The sequence below is a fragment of the Buteo buteo genome, chromosome 25, assembly GCF_964188355.1.
Source record: "Buteo buteo chromosome 25, bButBut1.hap1.1, whole genome shotgun sequence".
In the NCBI taxonomy this organism is placed as follows: domain Eukaryota; kingdom Metazoa; phylum Chordata; class Aves; order Accipitriformes; family Accipitridae; genus Buteo; species Buteo buteo.
The window spans coordinates 11,023,085-11,043,641 of record NC_134195.1 but is presented as its reverse complement, the minus strand read 5'-3'; the positions used below and the strand labels follow the sequence as shown (position 1 = coordinate 11,043,641).

The 20,557-nt window shown below is 38.9% G+C and overlaps 1 protein-coding gene across 1 annotated transcript in view; it reads right to left on the bottom strand.

Moving 5' to 3' along the window:
* GABRG3 (gamma-aminobutyric acid type A receptor subunit gamma3) overlaps positions 1–20,557 on the bottom strand; it is a 333,754-nt gene that overhangs the window by 33,446 nt on the left and 279,751 nt on the right. The window contains exon 7 of the mRNA XM_075057199.1: positions 14,599–14,736. Coding sequence (XP_074913300.1) covers positions 14,599–14,736 — 138 coding nt within the window. The remainder of the gene's footprint in view (positions 1–14,598; positions 14,737–20,557) is intronic.

Sequence of the window (20,557 nt, the reverse complement as noted above, 5' to 3'; positions counted from 1 at the left end):
GTCTGCTAATGATCTGTGAATCCCTCTTCTTCCTTAGAATAGTAGAATTAGATTTTTACAAAAGGGAATCCTAGATACTTTGTCAGTGTCTTTCTGTTGCAATCCAGAACTACTTTCTCATCCTCATATGACTCCTCATTCCAAACACTAATGTTGGGAATCTTTCATTAATAGTTCATTAATGAGCTTTCTTTGAGACCTTCCTGAGAGTCCTGGTCCTGCATTGCTCCAGCTCCCTGGATCTCCATGTTGGATTATTTGTGTAAAAAAGTTGCAATAAGTCATATTGATGTGTTGCCAGTGAGGCATACTGAACACTCCAGAGCCCTATTAAACCCATTGCCTGTGTCCATGTCCAGTATGGAGTGTGGCAGATAGAACCAGAACGTACATGGCTCTCACGTGGCCTGACCCTCGTTAAGTGATGGTCAAAGCAGAGATAACCCAACGTTTTTGACCACATCTAAATCAGCATAGTGAGATTATACGTGATTGCTACTATTTACAGTGTGTCTGTGGTGGTTTTGACCCAATACCAGGAGCCATAAACTGTACTTCGGTTGAACCCCATCCCATGATTAAAATTTTAAGATTTGAATTAAGAAATATGATGGGCTAAAGAAGACTTCATCCCCTTTTTGATTAACATGTCATTCTCAAACTGACCTTGAGTACTGCCAAATGGATTTGTTGTTATTTGTTTAGTATTTGTTGAATATCTTCAGTAAATAATTTAACAATAAAATTATTTAAAAGCTCTTTACGATATATCAACCACAACTGCACTGTCTGTGCTTTAACTGGATGACAGCTTTCCTAAATAGGAGAATAACAAATACCTTTAGGAACAAAGCAAAACCAAAGTAACAAAATGACAAACCAGGTGTTAATGTACTCAAAGATTTATGAACTACATGAATCAAAAACACGAATGCAATAAAAAAATCTTCAACATTATTCTTTTCATTTTCTTACTCAATTCTACTCTGGAATGACTTATGGCCATCTTTACTTACAGAAATTCAGATGAGATAATATGAGATGAAAGCATTTCTGAAATACATAATGCTAAAGTTACTTCATTGCCACTGCCTTTCACAGTAGCTTTCTGAAGAAAAGCTGAAAATAGTAACAGCATCTTACATCTACTTTATGGGATCAGCTTGAAGCTTACAATAAGCAGACAATAAATTCATTTTCTGTCTTTTTTGTCTGAGCCAGTATCAGTACTGAAAAAAACCTTCTAAATACTAATTATAGGGTTGTACAAAAATCTTACAGTCAAAGAGAGATTATCTCAAGAAAATGGTGGACTGTAGTCTTCAAAATTGTTTTTTTTTTCTAACAGTAGGAAAACTGATTATCCTTTAGTATGCAAAGCTATATTTACATTATTCTTCAAGAAATTATTACTTCCAGAAGTTGCAATACTTAAGATCTGATTTTTTTCTTGTCAATTTCTTAAACACTTTGGGAAGCAGTGGAAGAAAATGGGCATTTATGTAGGAACCTGAGAATTGCAAAAACATGTTCACAAGTTACCTTATAATGAAATGCTTAAGGTGGTATTAGTAGGATTGAAACTGTTTCAGGATGTTATTGTTGGTTCAATCTCAGACAAAACTACAAGAGTAAATTCTTCGTTCCTCAGGACGACTGAGACTAGATGTAGAATAGCTGCCAGCAGTGCTGATATTTTAGAAATGGTTTTGAGTATAGGACAAAAAAGGGGTATATTGGCAGTTCAATATCAAAGGCAATCAGAAGTTACCAAAACCAGGATCAATGAGAAATGTAATTTTTGCTATAATTTCTGAACTTCTCTAGAGTTCTCCTGTTCTAAGAAGGTTTTTTTTTTTTTTGCCATAAAAATGTCAAGTTTTGCACAAAGAAATGAAATCTGTTTAAGGTGCAGTTTCATTTTAAGGTTGTGACAATGGGAGAACTTTGTATTATGTTTTAAGAAATCCTCCATTCCCAGATGATAGGGTATTTATTAGCATTCTCAATCCTGTTCTCTGCACATCTCACCATGGATCTTATTTTTAAACACATGATGTTAGAGGATGGGATTAAGCACCATTTGCAACAGGCCTTGGCCTGAAATGAGTTGTGAGGTTACCGCTGAGGTAAAGGGGCTTCTGTTATCTCAGATGACATGGCTAAAACCAAACTTTCTATACCTTTAAGTCCCAGTGTAGAATGTCAAGACCAAAACAGCTTCCAGCTACTTTATTTGCCGCTACAGAAAGCTAAAGGTTAGTTCTGCACCCTTGCTAGTGTTTCCTGAGGGTGATGGAGAGAGCTTTCATCAGCGCAGTATTGAGAGCACTCTTCAAGGATGCACTTCATTGCAAAGGGGATGGTCCTACCACACGATGCAGCTTTTCTGCTTCAAAGTTTCTGGTGACTTCAAGCAGAAAAGATAGCCCAGGTTTGCTCCTTGAAGGTTTCTGATGATGCCTGTCCCAGGAGCAGATGCAGCCTGGAGGCAGCTTGAGTTAAGAAAAAAAAATATTGATTCCAGGTGTGTAAGCCAGGGGTGACCTGAAGTTCAGAGTTTGCTGAGGGGATCCTTGCAGGCACGGTAGAAACCTGTTCAAGGATTCAGTTTTTTCAGACTTGCTGCTTAGGATGCGTCCTTAGAAATTAATCTCTCTATTCATACAAATAAGAATAAGCTGCAACAAGGTTTTCTTCACATTTGAATGTGCTTCTGTCTTTATCTATTGTGTTAACACAGGCAACATTTACAAAGTTTTTCTTTTTTCAAAGGAAGCATTTAGAAAAACAGACGGACATGCTCTCTCTCAGTGGAAGAATGGAAGAATAAGGATAAAATAGAGAGTTTGGAATGGGAGTGTGTAAATTGGTATTACTACAATAGACATTTTAATCAATGTTTTATATTAATAGACATATGTTTAACGGTATTTTTTTTCTGGGAGGTATTCTTATAAAAAAATTGACTAGATGGAGAGAAATTCAAACCAAAGTGGAACAAGACACAGATTAAAACTATGATCTGCAAGTTTGGCTTCAGCTTTGCCTAAAGATTTGCATTATTTTGACAAGTGTCGAGCTACAGTAGGAAGATGTATGGGAATTTCAATACACTTCAACATTTTTATGTGCTTCATAGCAACCTGCATCTAGTGAGCAAGGTATAAAATGCGTATTCTTTTTTCTCTTCAAGCTGCTTTATAATTCTTCTGTGATTCTCCTACTTCATTATTCCAAGAAAATTTCTGTTTTGAACCAATAGTACTGAAAGAATAATTTGGCACACTGTTTATGGTATGCAAAAGATGTGCCTGATGCTGTGGACATGAGGAGCAGAAAACTCTTCAGGTGTTTTTTTCATTCTAACTGCTCTTACTTGTAGGAGGCCTGCAATTAACTTTGATACTGACTTTAATTAGAATGTGGGTGGTGGTTCTGTACTTCTCAGATGAAAATCTGTACTTTATACTTATCTAAAAATAAGCTGTTCTCCTTTGGTACAACACTGTACATTGTTTTGTTTGGGGGTGGGGGGAGAAGGGGTGCAGGAGGGGGAGTGTTCCCAGGTCCAAGACAAACTTGAAAGATTTGTACAAGCTAAAGGGAACTTGCTGCAGTTGCAGATACTTAAAACAACTAGAACAGGAGTAGCTGTGGATTGTTTCTGTTAAAGAAACATAATGTGGAAGGTATTGTGAAACCCTTGCATTGGGGAGAAACCTAAGTCTTCAACATAGCTAAATGTAGTCTTCCAAATGCCAGTCTTTATTGGTCACGTCAGAATGAAAATTTTAATTTTCCTCTCCACTGAGGATAAATACAAGATGGTAAATTCTGAGAAAGAACGAAAGGTTTTGAAAGAGAGGCTGACAAGAAAATGCCCCACTATCAGGCAGAATTATCCTATATAAGCATATCGTCCAGTATTATAGTTCTGCCACTGTTTTATATAACAAGGTCTGAAAGACTAAACTGACTCACTTGCAAGGCTCATTCAAGAAGGCAATGTATTCAAGAGGATTCATCTGTTCAGAAGCACGAGGACATTGGCAGAACTTAGTACAAGTCACTTGAATGTTTTGAGATCCTTGTCCTAATGCCACCTTCTTGTACTCTTGGGATTATATATTTTACTTCTGTAAAGCAATGAAACTCTGGTGCACACCTTCAGTTTGTCTCAAGTTGACTATGATTAACTTTCTCTGGTGTAATGAGTGATAGTCTATTTGGTGTCTTCTGCCCAAGTTATTTTGTAAATATCGCAATGCATCATGACTGAATGCAGCCCAGATTTCTGTCACTGCCAGGCTGCCACACTCAACTGCCAAGGGTTCAGCTCTGGTTCTCTGTGGGATGCTGTGGTAGCCCTGGTCATGGCAGGCTTCCTTACATTTCAGGAATGTCCTTTCATGTTATCTCATATCATTGCTTTGGTTGCATTTGTTGGAAGGTTTGGAAACTTGCTAAACGCTTATTCTTGTACTGTACCATTTTGTTAGCTATCTGACAGCATAGCTCATATTTGCCAGACTCTCTGGCAGGTAATGGTAAGATGCATATTGGCTTCAGTAGGCAGTGGATAAATCCAGCATCAGGCAACTAATCATCGAAGAGATTTTGGTTCTTGCCAGTGTAACTAGGAAGCAGAAGATGTTGACTGAAATGGAGTTGTTATTATGAACAAGAGCTGAAAGTTGTGAATATTAGCTGCAGAAAAGGGTCCTAGAGGCAAAGAGCTTCCATGACCACATGGAAGAAATCTGGAAACATGACCCCAGCATGAAAGAGTAAAGGCTAATTTTAGAGAGATCTTGTTAGCACGTAACTAGTCTGTGCTGCAATTTTTGTAAGGTATGGCAAATTAAAATCTAAAAAGACACTTAACACCTTTCTGTGACATGTGAATAGTCACCCCATTCTGTATCTTAAAATTCTCATTAAGATTGTAGATTCAGCAGTGAATAAAATATAAAATATCCTGTGCAATACTGTGAGTTTTAAATTAAGTACAATTGCTGCTTGTGAAAGACTTTTAGATAACATTGTAGCAATCCTGGTCAAAAGCCAAACCTTCACAGTTTGCATTAATATAAAACTTTTGATTGAGCTAAGCATAAATCACCAATACAGTGGTATAATGACACAGAAGTAGGAATAAAAGCCAGAGGTGCTGGAATAGAAAGTCTAGAAAGTTGTTCTTGGCTGCATAAATGCAGAGAGGCTCACAGTTCTTATGTAATATGCCTTTCCACCCCCATTACGGTGTTATTAATACCAGAAATTGTATTATCAATCTGCATTGCAGGCCAGAAAATCTCAAGATATGTTTTCCAATTTGAGTCAAAATACTCAGTCTACATTGTGTACCTTTTTAGAAGTAAATATAACTTACCAATCCAATTCTGCTTTGTATTTTGTGTATTAAAGACACTTTTAAAGCCATTCTGACTGCAGCTGTGGTGTCTTTTCTATGAAAATACTTCCCTTTCTCCTTACTGCTCATGCCACCACAGACAGCATGTTGCTGCCTTTATAAATGTAGCCCAGCAGACCAAGGTTTGTACTCACTAAAAGTGAGTGCAGCTTCTCACTTGGCAATGCCTGGTCACACAATAGTCCTCACAGACCCAGTTTTGCTGTGGCTCTCTGCAGCAAGTGGGGATTCTGGGCATCTCAGAATGAATCCATGAAAGCCAGCAGCTCACCACAGTGTCATCTAAGCTGGGCAGGAAAAAGTGCTGATGAGAAGTGGCTGCTAGGAAGGCCTTTGTTGCTGTGAAGAATTCACAGCTCTGTTCTTTTGAAGTAAGGAACCAAAATCTTTTTCCTAGCAATACCAGCCTTCTGCTTTTTACCTTGTGGCCTACTGGTGAAAGCACCTGCACATGTAAGATCAAAGTCCCTGCCTCTCAAGTGAGTGATTTGGGTAGCCTTCATGCTAAATTCTGAGATGGGTTCACCTAGTTCTTGGTATTGCTATTTAACATTCAGTCATTCTTTCAAGCTCAGAGGAGAGCGCAGGTCAACAACCCCAAGCTCCAGGTTATGGCTACTGGAGAACAAAGTCAACCCTGTTATCCTCCTGTCCTGGTGAATTATCCTGGGATGGAAAATGATGTAGCTCCAGCAGAAGGGAGCAAGAGATCAGGACTCCATGTACAAAGAGGAGCGACAAATACAACATTGCCAATGGATGACTGAATGAGGACATTAATTCAAGAACCTCTTGAAGTTAGACACATACAAAACTTCCAAAATAGGGAACTCTCAGATAAAAACCTCAGCTGAAGAAAAACCTAACGGAAAGAGACTGTGTGGTTTCTTCCTTACAATATGAAAATCTTAAAAAAGGACAGCTTGAGGTCCTTTAATAAGGACAACTAGGGGTTTTTTTAAGGAAAAATCACTCCTACTGGAATATTCCCTTAAGAAAAAAATGCAGGCAAAGACCTACCTCCAAGTCTTCCACTGTCTATTGTTTCTTTACTTTTGCTTTTACCACAAATTAAATTTACTTCATTTCTAATTTCTCTCACCATTTCCAGCAGTAAGGGCCTATACAAAGGACACTAAGCATTTGTCTCCACAAGGCAAAGCATAAGAATGAAACCAGTTACATATGCAGTTCTGCCAACCTTAAAAAATATGGAGAGGGATAATATCCTTTCCACTCCTCTTGTTCTAATCATCTTTTGTACTATTCATAAACAGAAGAAGAAAGGTGTTTTTAGAGCATGTTATACTTAGCCCACTGGTATATTATTAAGCTGGGCTTTCTTTCATTTCTAGTGACTGAAGAGTTACTCACAGTAAATAACCAGTTACAGGTTTCTACATTCCGGATCTGATCCCAGGCCAGCATCAGGGAAAAGCTCCATTAATTCCAGTAGGCTGTAGATCAAGTTATAAATCACTCTCTTCAGAAGCTGTCTTACTATAAGCTTTGTGAATCATTTTTGTAACAAAACGGGCAAGTGCTGGATTTGCAGGGCAATATAAAAGTTTTGATTCCCATAAGCGTCAGTCAAACTTGTAACCAACATAGAAAAACACTTTAATAAAATAATAGAAGTATTATTAGTAATCAGCTATTTAATTATTACATTTCTAACTTGAGCGGCTAATGACAAAATTATCAGAATCTGTTATATGAAGTTTACAATATCAGTGCAAAATGAATTGCTGTTAAAAATAAAAATTGAAATTTCTCTTAGAAAAACTATGCCTTATTCAAAATATTCATTCAGATCAATTATCATTTGTCATGTCAATATCTTTTAAAAGTCAATACAGCCACTGTTGATTATCTCTGCTAAAATGGGATTTGTTTTATTGCAAATACAGTATCAGAGATAAAAACTCTGTCAACAAAAAGATTATTGCTAAATCTTCTTATAATCAGGCTAATTTTCTGTTTTTACATAAATTGGTGTTTACTGTCAGAAAAGAAGTCCTACAATATTCCCTCATTCCAGAGATGATTGCAGCAGCAAGGACTTTCAGTATTATTCTGTTCCTCTGAAAGGATCCAAAGAATGATAGCCAATTCAAATCCAGGATGTGTATTTAGTGCTGCACACAAAGTAATTTTTAAGCTGTATAATCATTCTGGATTTAAAGGTGCTACTGGAGTCATATTTCACAATGAACTATGAAAAATGAACAGGGAAAAAGTAAAAGAGTGAATTCGTTGTATGTGCCATGGGTCAGATCTGTGGGTCAGCACTAGGCATTATTTTCAAGTACTAAGTAGTGCTTTCAACCTATTTGAAGTCCTAAATCGGATTTTATGTTCTTGCACCGGGTCTGCTGGATTTCATTAAGGACAAAGTTATGGAGAATGCCGCAGATAAGAAAGAAAAGATGAGTGAAAACTAAGTTGCAAGTGCTAGTACAGTGTGCACATCTGCCTGTGTGAAGGCAGCAAGCAGAGGTATTTTCAGCATTGGAGCTGGAGGGTTGGGCAAGAAGGGCTTTGAAGGGTGCATTCCTGGCACCTGCTAGTTTGACAATGCTGGGGATGAGGGCCCATGGGGGCAAAAGATGCACAAGGACTCTGAGAAGTTTCATGTGCGTGTTTGTGTAGGTAAGGTGAGAAAGCAGAAAGGAGTGTGATGGGGACAGCAGATTCTGCTGAAAGGTGGCACCTCAGACATCAACTGTCCCTGTATGGTTCTGTCTACCATCTACAAAAATAAACTTATACTCAGCTTCAAGACTCAACTCAGGATTTTAGCAACACTGGATTTTAGCTTGATTCCTAACTTCTTAGGATTTCCTTCTAAATGACAGAAAGAGATTCTTGAAAGCCCAAACCTGATTTAATGAACCTTGGGAACAAATGCAAGCACAGCTTGTATGTTTGCAACGTCTAAAATTCAGACCACAAATTTCAAGAACCCAAGGACAGCTACGAGGATAATTACATCTACCTGATACAAAGGAAGATCCAACAACCATGAGAACAGGGTGGAGGTGTGTGGGAACTGAAGAGCCAGAGAGCAGAGCAATGGAGAATTCTCCCACCAAAACCATTTTCTGTTCTACCTCTTTGGGGATTGTCAGGCAGACTTTTTCCACACACAAATGCCAGACATACAGAAGATATTGTCTGGCATCAGGGGAAAGCAAGTTCTGAGATTATAGAATACAGCTGCCAGTCCACTCGTGCCAGGTTTAAAAAAAAAAAAAAAAAAAGGCAAATTCTCTTCTCCCCTTCTGCATCCACATTAGGAGCCAGGCAAGATGATATAAGGGCAGGAGGGGACAGTATTTGAAGAGGAGAGGACACTGTCTGGAATCATGGGAACCCAGACTAGATGTCTGCGGAGGGCTGTAAACCAAAGTCTAACAATTAAAGCAACTGAGATTATGTGATACCCTGACTGAAAGAGGCAAAGCTCCTGCAATGCCAGGTAGGTAAAAATAGGCACTGTTTTCAAACCATGCCACGCATTTATCTGAGTCTCCACTTGTCTGCTTCAGGATGCCATCTGATTAAAGACGGTCTGTGTAGCACAGCCAGCTGAGGTAGTGTGTGCTGGATCCCACTGAATTTCTTATTTGAGGAAAAAAAAACCAAATTCACATTTGTCCTGGGAAGAGCACACAGATGATAAAAAACATCAATGACTTTAAAACCCAAAAGTTTCATGAATATTCATTAAATAAATGTTTTCAGATCAGTTAGCTGGTACAGGAGAGGGCATGACTGAATCAGATCATTAAAAACAAACATGCACAGACACAACCACATTCAGGAACTATGGCATCTCATGCATTTTTTTGCCACTCATTGTCAGGGCTGTGAGTGTGCCAACAGGCTCCAGTTGCCCTGATCAGCCTGTGACCATCCTTCTCTGTCACCCCCCTTGCAACCCCTTCCCCAAGCTGAGGAGCTTAGCTGCCTGCTGCCGACCCTGGCCTTGCCTTGCCAACCCAATGCCTGGGCTGGGTGGTGGTCCTGCCCCAACAACGCAGACCTATGGGGTGATGGCTAGACTGCTGGCTGAACCCCGGACTGCCACTGGACAGTTTGGCTCATCTTCTGTGGGTACTCGTCGTGGGCCCTCTGTGCCTACAGCTAAGTGATCTGGGAGCATTTAACAGCAAAAAGTAAGAAGAAGTGCCAATTTTGAAATGGTTTCTCAAGCAAGCTCTTCTTTGCTCACCTAGTAGAAGAGCTAGGCACATGAGCATCTTTTCCTTTGGATAAATCTCTGGGAGTGTGTTGGTCTTCTGACAAAGTAAAGGAGCATTGGCTAATGCCTGTCTCCGCCTGATCCATCCCTTGACTTCATGAGCGCCCCCCCAGTGAAATTTGGCCTCACTATAAAAACATGTCTATTCCTCCCTTCTTCTACCAATAGCTATTTATGTAGGTCTTTGCATCTTCTTAAAAGACAAGCTTTCTTATTTTTGTTCTATGGTATTTTTTTACTTGCCATTTACTGAGTCCCCTGCAACAGGGTATGCACTTGTGTTATTATTAGCATTGTCCCAAGGAGCTTTATCTGAGTCTGTGACAACAGATAATAACCTTGCTTTGCAGCCCTGTGATATAGGGTTGAGAGCATCATGTAAGCTGAGGTACTTGATGAAACAGCAATTACAAAATATAAAGCACAATTTAGAAGTTGTATGACAGGCAGACTCCACTAATCATCACCCATCCATTGTATGTATGCAAAGGTGTACCTTTTTATGGCAGTAGTTATGGCTATTTATTGCATGTGGATATTGATGCTTTGGGGTTATTCAGAATGTATGAAATGGTACTTCCTGTCTGGTTCTGTATGTTTCATTTGCAATGATCAGCTACTAAAGTTTTTTAATAGGGCACTTTTATGGAGTTTTCTATTTCTGATGAATTATCTTGAACTTACTTATGCAAAGGCTCCTTTGGACTGCAAAAATCTCTCAGGCTAAAGGCATCTGAGGAAAAACACAAATAGGACTTGTATGATGCAAAGAAGTTTTCAAGTAAATGAAAATTAGATTCAGTAGCTACAAGGTCTTTGTGTTTATCTAGCAGTGTAAAAAGTTGAGTGGTTAAAAAAGAAGGAATAGTCTTTTGCTGGGGGACATGTCAGCAGAAAAGTGCAAGCAACACTACAGCTCACTCCATGAGCTTTACTCGTGGATTCCTTCATGATTCTGTTTTGGGGTTGGGTTTTTTTTGTTGGTTTTTTTTTTTTTTTTTTCCCCTCAAGTGTCCTTGGAAAGTCTAGGACTTGGAAACACACACAGAGTGCTTTTAAGGATGAAGTTCTCCCACTCCTGTTTTCCTGGTCACCCTTCTGTTGGCTGATTTGCAGTTTTAAAATTTGAGCATTTTCTCCTTACATGCAGTTCCTCCTTTTTTCACAGATCAGTGCCAGGTGACTTAGTATTCCCTCTACTTGAATTATCTTTGACAGCCTTATTTGACATTGTAGCAAGAGTATTCTCTTGCTATAGTATCTGAGTATCTTGCCAGATGGCAACAGGGGAATTCTTCAGTACTTGTGGATTAGTTTGATATCACCTGATGGTGAGAGCTTACTTAGGGTGTAAGATAAAGGTTCATGAGCACAGCACCAGCACAGTGATTTCTGCTGTGTATTCCATGTAAGCACCATACGCAGTAGATATTTATCTGGTTGTGTTTGTATCTTAGCATGAAATTCAAAAAAATCCTCAAGAAAAAGCTGAACACCTCTTCCAGATGGCAATGAAAACTTTGGCTGCAAGATTATTGTAAAAAAGGATAGTCTTCTTGCAGGAGTAAAGCACACCACTGTGGCAATGCTTTAAGCCACTGCTGGTTCAAGGCAAGAGATGACATTTCTCATCTTGCTTAGAATTCAGAAATACTCTGTGACAGCTGGCTTCCTACTTGTATACCTCTAAAACTGTCCTAGATTAACATAAAGGTTATTTAGATGTCTGAAAAGGTTTGGAAAGACTGGAATATCAAATAGCAGAATTCTGCTGAGTACTAAATCTAGTAATTTTGTGGTGAAAATGACTACCAAGAAAGGACTTATGCAAATGCTGGAAGAAAAGCAGCATGCTGCCATGTGGTCAGTGTGACCTCTCTTCATTATAGCCAGAACACTGCTGAAATTCAGCTAAAAAAGGCATCCCTGAACCAGACATGGGCAGGTAATGCTGTGGCAGTTCTCATGTTATAGATGAACACACAATTTAGTGAGAAGTAATAGTGTCATAAACCAGCAGAAAGGTGTAAGTGAGAAGCAAAAAAAGATAGGGTTTTGAATCCATCTCCTGCTAGTGGAGGGCTGCTCCCTGCAGTACATTTTCTCATACTTTGCCTAGTCTGCTTTTAAATGCCCTGTGTAGTAGTAGTTTCCATAATTTCCCTGCCGTTGGTATATTTCCATGCCGTTGGATACTAGCTGCCATTGGTACCCTGCCTGCTTCCCTCTCCCTAACCCCATCTCATGACTCTGAATGATTCCCTGTGCAGCACCCCGAACAACACCGCTCTTCCTTTCTGTCCTGAGTCTGCAAAGGCACAGCGGCTGGTGGGGCCTTTATGGGCTCCCGCACGGCGCAGAGGGGCCCCACACAGACCCAGAGGCTAGTCGGTGGGGACTGGTCTCTCTGGGGAGCAGCCTGAAGTCGAGGGGGGGTTTGTACCCATAGCGTCCTAAGGGCAGCCTCAGCGCAGTCTGCCTCTCCGGACAGCTTTAGTGTAAATACGACACAGATCTTCCATGACAGAACCTGGCATCTCTTTTTTGACCACCTGTGGCCCCCGTGGCATGGCTGTAAAGGAAATGGGATACCTGTAGGCAGCAGCTGCCAGCTCCATTCATGCGAGATTGTCCATGAGGTAGGAAACAACAGCTTTGGGGGTTCCCTAATTCTCAAACTTTCTGGATAGGGCTACTTTTCTTCAGTAAATAGGCATGTACCACAGCACACGCTGTGTGCTTCTTATTCTACTCGTTCACATATACTTAGACACTTACAGCAGGTAGTCTCAGAATTACCTTAAATATTGTCTCTGAGAGATTGCAAAGTCTCAGGTGGGTTGTGTCTTGCCCCCCTCCCTCCATTTTGGGAATCCTTGCTCTATAGCATGAGGCACAGTCAAGGTATTCCAATGTGCCTGTTAGTTTTCCCAAGTCCTGGCCCTGGGTTTGCTTCTGACAGTAAATACTGTCCATGTTCAGTAAATCTGGCCTTGAAACTTAATGTTAAACTATAATGTAAAAACAGCCAGAGAGTCTATTCTATGCAAATTCAGGTCCATGTGCAAACTCAGGGGTTTATTTTTCACATCTTTCATATATTTGTTGACTGAGAACCCCTTCTCAGACATCTGCTGAGATGCACAACTCATTTTTCTACCTAATAACACCAGATGACAATCTGACTCATACATTTTACATTGTTTCTTCCAAGTTAGTTTCCACAACCTCCTGATAGGGTTGTTTGGGGTTTTTTTAGTGTTTGAATAAACTCTAGTTTGCCAACAACTTTCTGCCAGTGTGATGCCTTTAGGAGAACAGAAATATCATGTGATGGCTCCAGTAGGTTCAGCTTAACACTGCTACTGTGTTTTGCACTCATAAGCACAGGCAGAAGCAGAAATAGCAATAATAGGAAAAACATCATGTCAGCTCACTCTTCTTAATAAGAACTGTGCATATGCTAAAAAGAGCATAGGAAACATATTTTTCCTTGTTCCACATTAAGCATTCACTTACTTGAATAAGACATCTATAAAAATGGATTGTCCTGTGCAAAGGAAGAGTTTAATAGATATGTTTATCAAGATACTGTCAACATATTAATATGGCTGACTCGGTAATTCTTCTCACGTATTTAGCAGTTCTTGATGCAAACTCAGGATGGCATCACTCCAGATGTGAGCAAAGCAGAAAGAGCAGGGCTTTTTCTCCTATTCCTGCCATCCCTTCCAATGAGCTCCATGGCTGCATACACAGATACTTTAATGATTTGGAATTTTGTACTTGACTGTTATCCACCAACTCCTGGATCAACTTATGGGAAATTTGCATTCCTGAGAAACTTACAGACTACAAGGATTTGTCATAACAGAATAGAACTTTTATGTGTGTGCTGGTTGCAACATTTTGTTCTGCTAAACTACCAGCCCAAAATATTCACTAAAGCTTTAGTGATGCTTCGTTACAAAAATCTCTATCCAGTCCTGAGAATACATTGCTGATGTTAGTGGGTGGGCCATGACCCAACAGCAGTAGTTTCACAGATTAATAATTTTTTATTATTACTACTATTCACAGTGTTTCCAAAAGAATAACATAGCTCTGCTTACATTTTGAAAAAAAAATCTAATTGGATTTTTCAAAAATTCACAACCAGTTAAGCAGAAGGTTGCTTCTAGCAGGTTCCTTCTGCTGCTGGGAGAAGACATACCGAATGGTAATCACAGACCTAACTGCAGAGTTGTGTATGAAGTTTAGACATTGTTTGAATTTTATGAGAATTTATCCAGTTCAAATAATGTATTCTATTTATGCGTCTCTTTCTCCTATGTTGCTGTTATTATAAGAAACAGCAAGATTTCTGAAGAAATAAAATAGGCATCATTAGATTTTAATTACAACCAATTGTTAAGGTCACTAGCAAAGGCATTTATCAACTGAGAAATAAAGAGTGCCTTTGAAATATTAAGAAAAATACTAAACCTGTGTCTGAATGATTAACTACTATTAAAAGTGTCTAATTTCACTAACCCTACCACTGTGCTCAAAATCTTTCTCCTTAATTTATGGTGAAAACATATATCTCAATGCAAGAATGGCTTAATAAACTTAGCTGAGGAATGAGAATCATATAGTAACTTCAATTATATAACAAACAGCCATGTCAAGTTAGCATTTATTCCTTGGTTTGTGAAATTACTAAAAAAATAGAGAAGAAGTTACCAAAAATCTAGAGAGAGTCAATAGTTTTGGAGTCTGCACTTTAGAGGTTTTAATATGAACATTGGTACACTTTGAAATCAAACTGCACTCAAATGAAAGCAAACTTGAAACAAATATTTTGAAATAATTTGTTTTCCAAAACAAGCACTACCATTTGTATCATTCTTACCTGCAGAGGTTTTCACAATTTCTGAAGTATTTCTGAGACCCATAAAGTCAAATTGATAGAGTCTCCAAGATTTCTGGTCAGCAGCCTCCACTGAGTTTTTCCTCCACCTGTAAATCATTTCCTCTTTAGGGTAGCCATCTAGAAATTAAAATAAATAAGTTAATAAAAAATAATTTAAAAATTATTTTGCATTTCATAAAAAAAAAAAGATGTTGCAAACCAGTATCTATTCACTGATTTAAAGCTATCTGAGAATACTAAAATTTCTCATCTGGTGCTTTCTCAGTGAGTTTGGTGGTATAATTCAGCTTAAGAGTATGGCGCACAAAAATAGTGTCATAATATTGGCAAAACTATGATTTTTCACAATTTTTTTTTTCCAATAGAGAAAAATTCTGATTTGTTCTATCAGAAGCAGATCTCTTCAGAGATGCAGTTGAATGTACTAATTTGAGGTCCAGACACAGAAGTATACTGTTTTACATATGCTCTGAAGAAGTTCTGCAAACCAGCACAATTAAAAAAAAGGGCGGGGGGTGTCAGTGTAAGATGTAAACAACTGTAAAAGTGGCAAGAGTTCTAATGTAGCGTGTGCTACGGTACTTATGAAATGAGCTCAATATAGTGCAAAAAGCAAAATTTTAATTAGTATGAGATTTTTAAAGTGATTATGCCATCATATTACTTCTAAAGGCTGTGGTATTTAATGAGACATCACCTCATCTCTACAGTTGATATAGCTTCTGAAAGTCTTTCTTTATCAATTTAGCACTCAGTAGTCATAATTAATCCTTATGCCAATAATTAATTTCCTTTTTGTTAGAGAATGGCATTTTACAACAGACGTGCAACAACAAATCTTCAACCAGCCCAAACCATAATAATAGACCATCTAGAAAACAACAGTACGCCCATGCTAGTTAAAACTAGATTGTTCTCTAGTGCGTAATACAACAAATTCTTATTCATCTAATTAATATAGTAGATGTAGATTACAAGGCAAATGAAAAGCCTAACAATAACAATAGCCAGTTACTATAACTGTCTCATCAGTAATTTTTTTCCCATTGGATACTGATAAATTTTTATATTTGCTTTGCAAAACAACTTCTCTCATTGTGGTGCTCTTTCCTTGATGTTTTCCTCCTACGAGTATCATCTTCATCTTGTTTAAGGTCCCACCCTGCTGGGGCACTGCTGTAAGGTGTGCATGGCCTCATTTATTCCTCCCACTAACACAGCACCCACCAGTCCCTCAGTTCTAATCTGTAGAAAATGACTTAATGTGTTATGTGTTAATTCAAAATGCCACATCCGTATGTTTCCCATCAATGTAAATAAAGAAATAACCCGTGAAGGACCCGACTGAGTAACAAACACAGGCCCTGCCATTCTCCGTGAGAACTCTTGCTGCCAAGCAGATTTCACTGCCAATTCTGCTGTGCCAGTCTGTGAGATTGATCTAAAGGTTAATTTTTTGTGTCTGGCAGATTATGTCAGAGGGTGCAGAGGTACAGTGAAAGAAGTCAAGCTTTGCAGGGCCTCCAAACCTTAGCCATGCATCCTCTGAAATCTTCTTGAGCCTGGCTCCTGTTTTACCTCAGGAGCCTTCTCAAATGGGCTTCATCTGTGGAGACTCTGATATCTTTTCCCTGCTGATGAGGAGGGAAGAAGCATCAGAAGGCCTCCTCACCATGCTGTGGCTGCTGTGCCCTCACAGCAGGTGGTGGTGGCAGAACCACCTCTTCCCCATAAAGCAGTATCAGGACCGCAAGGTGGGCTGCCATGTGGTCTAGATCCTAATCCTGCCTCCTAATGCAGAGGAAAGGAAACCCTTGCTCTGTTGCACCTGCTCCCATGGCAGAACTTGTGGCCCCAGGTGCTGATTTGCAGATTTTGTAGCAGGCAGTAGATGGGGTCCCTTTTCTCAGGTAAATTTCACCATAATCATTGCAAGTAAAAATGTTTCAAATATCCTGGAAGTAACAATGATTTTATTTTTTTAATACATTATTTTAAATTGATCCAAAATTAACTTTTTACATTTTTTTCCCCAAATTTTACTAAAAAAGCACGTAGTCAGGAACAAGTTCATGAGACTCATCCTTCAGGATTTTTCCTATATTTTTAACTAAGAAGAGGGACATTCCATTTCAGAAAAACTACTTTTGGTATTATTCATTGTCATTAAATAGTAAGCAACTGACTTCGGGGAGACCATCACGCCCTCTGAATAGTAGTCCCCTTAATCTACAGTTGCTGACATCTGCTCTTAAAACGGTTGGGTTACTTGCATCAAAGGAGATAAGTACTAGTGATTCAATGGGAGTTGTTTCAACTTGTTAAATAACTGCTATTATGTTCTGCTCCAGTGCCAGGTGACTTCACTTTTCAATTCATTTAAAAGATATAATACTTCTTATGGAATAATGGCACATCTACTTGGACAGTATATCACTCCTGGGATTCATTTAACTTACAGAATGGACTATTCATGATGGTTCTTCTTTCAGTGATATCTAATATTTCTTGTATACAGCCCAATTGCTTCTAGACCTCTAAATGCTTAATTTTAGAAAATATCAGAATTGGAGACTTCAGTACTTCCACAAGAAAATGCAACCTCTGCTGTTCAACCCGCAACACAACTAAGACTCTATTATCTACAGAAATGTCTGTTTTCTTTCACTTCCCTGGCATGAAAGATGGCAGCAAATTACCTTAAATTCTTGACTTTGTGGCTTCAAGCCATCCACGCTGAACAAATTGCTATCAAGTGTATTTGCTCTGTCAGGTTGCTTTAGGTTATGTAGGAATATCCCTACTGCAGCAGGGCAAGGCTCCAGGAGGTCCTGGAGGCTTTCCCGCAGGTGTGGTAAGATGGCGAGGGGGATGGCATGGGAAGAAGACAACCATTTGTGTGTTCTGTGTTACAGCTATCCAAGTTCTGGCAACCTGCAACTCAGGAGCTTCTCAACCAAAGTCTATGTCAACAACTTCATTTTCCCTTCCATGAATTTACTTGATTGCCTTTAAATTCTCCTAATTTTTGGCCTGGTAGTTATTTTGTAGGCTGTGCTGCAGCTATTTGCATCTTCTGCAGGTTTTGGCTTTATATACTACCCTGTCAAAGACTTTTAGAGAGCACCTTGACCTTTTGGCTTTTTGTAAGATTAGTACTATGTGCATTTGTAAAATTAAGTCCAGAACAAATTTGGTTGAAGTTATTTCTTTAAGAGCCCAGTAGAAAATATCCATGTAATACCTCCTGTTCACTTTCACCAAACATACTTAATGGCTTTTCCAGTTAACACAAATGACTGGTACCTTTGTTGCTTTTCTCATAGGCTTAAACATACACATTTTCAAATTGTACCACTGATTTTAACTTCAGTAATGCAAACATGGATAAACAATAAATGCACTTTTTGCTGTTTTGGAGGTGAACCTATTATAACAGAAAGACAAATTGTCATGACAACCTGTGTGATTCTCTGGATTTTGTTTTATTTCCCTTTTGTTATTGGAATAATTGAACTCATGTTACCACATCTTCTCACATCATCACCGTATAATTTATAACTGACAGGTTAAAAATATTTAAACTTCATTCTTCATGTTCATACTGCTTCAGTTTCTAGGGAGACTGAGTGATTTGTGCAGAAGCCTCCACCAAACTGCTGGCCAAGGCCAGAAACATCTCCAGGCTGTGAAAGGCATATGCAATCACAAGATAGCCATGAGAATTGGTGTCAAGTGGCTGTGAAGCACATCTGCTACAGGAGTCCACACTGATGGAAAATCAACAATTTCCATAATACAATCATTGATGTATCCATGCCTGTTAGCGCATACTGCCTCTAACCTTGATTTCTCTAATGCAGTTGGCCTGGGTATCTTAGATCAATGTTTGATTTCTTTGTTTCACTTTCATTTCTACGATAATGAGTCTATTTTAGGAAGTGAGTAGAGATGGAAAGAAGATAGCAGGAAGGAGGTCATGTCAAAAAGGACACAGACCACTTGAAGAACCAGTTTCTGTCTAAAAAACTTTCCTTAGAAATGTATCCAAGACATGTAAAGACAGAGGCATGGAAAAAAACCAACTTCTTTCATCTCTTCAGACATATTTTTCACCCTCTGTGAAATCAGTTTATTTTACTGCCGGTTCCCCACACTTTGTGTTCACACATAACACGGGCAGACCCAGCTTGTAGCAAAAACAATAACGCAACAAGGAAGTTCATCTCTCCTTCTTAGCCTTGGAAAAATTTGTATGCTCAGAGCATTCAATGAAGAGTTAATGAAAGCAGCAGCAAAGATGGAAATGTGGGGGAACCAGGCAAGAAAGGATCAGTTCAGTTAAGTATCTTCCAGGGGGCTGATGCTTTTGACAGGAGTATAAGTCTGAAAGACATAGCTGGATTCTGGGAAGGTTCTGATTTTCCACGGGTGTTAGATACACATGTCAGGAGATGTTAGATATACATGTCAGGAGAAAGCACGATCTGAAAGACAAGCTGTTGCCATCAGCTAGTGGTCAGAGTTTACACCAGGGGCATGGAAGGAGTGTGGTAGATTCAACTGCTGCTGATAAAGGTGGTCAGGAGAGGGAAAATGCTCTGATGCAATTAGAGGCAGGCAATGAGCAGCTCTTTACACCTTACAGCCAGCTGCTTCCAGACATGCTTTGCTTCCTCAAATGCTACCTACTAAATTCTTCTTCAGGCTGAATGGGAGAGGTCTGTCACCACCACCTCAGTCAGATGAAGAGGGAGACCCCTGTCAGCACAGCCCCAGCCAGAAGAGGATAATGAAGTCTAGAAATGCACCTTTCTCTGGTACCGTGTTGTGGATGACAGATGAGATACTTCCACAGAAGCTGCCTGGGCTCTTTTTCTTGCTAGCAGTCTTTGTAAATTCTTCTTTGTTGGCAAGCAAACTGCATTTTTAATCCAAACTCCTCAACATTTCAGAGCAGGAGGTTTCTCAGTGATCTATTGCTGTATCTGTCCAGTGTTTGTTCTCAGAAGGCGTGTGTGCATTTAATTAGGAGAATCCTGGAAGTTCCCCTATTAAAAATGATACTACCTTAGATTTCATGGTTGTATGCACTTATTAAACACAATTAGATGGCAGACAGAGCAAAGTTTTGGTTCAACTATTTTAAACCAAAACAAAATAAAAATTAGCCGATACAGAAATTCATTATGTCTTTTCAGGAGGAACCCATCAGGCTAGACTGAAGCAGAAGTAGGGAAAGAGAATGGAGACCTTTGATTGTTTACTTAAGACCTACGGAAAACAATACTTATGCTTGTAATTGAATGCATATTGAGTTCTCTCTGTCTGCAAATGAAAGTGACGAGCTTCTTTCTTACTCACAGATTTAAAAAAAAAAAAAGAGCTTTTAAAAGGCAGCTATAATAAAAAAAGATAAACGTGAATGCTGTGAAGATGGCTTTAAACCCTGAAGTGATTTATTTCAGCAGTTGTAGATAATTGCATTTAAGTGATAACTACAGCAATTACAAATGTTATTCTTTGCCCTGTTTGGTTGCATCAGGAATTGACACCTTATGAACAGTACATTACTTCATGCAAAAAAATCAAACAACATAACCATGACTGCAGAATAATGGATCTAATACTGCCCTGAAGTTAAAGGATACATCTTCCACGGAAGAGAACAAAGTTTTTCTACCTAAAAATGTGCTTTAATATGATTGTGATATCACTTTGGCTAGGAACTATAGGATCCAGTAACCTTCATCAACAGTAGTGCTTAATTATTCTTTTATCCTGACCTAATTCATTTTTTTGAGAGAAGTGCTAGAACGCTGATACAATTTACTGATACATTGTATGGTAGCTTAGCTTTTGGGAGGAACTTGTGGCATCAATACATCTTTTGGGCCTTCAAAATAAAAAGGAGGAAAAGAAAAGTATTGCAGTCAGA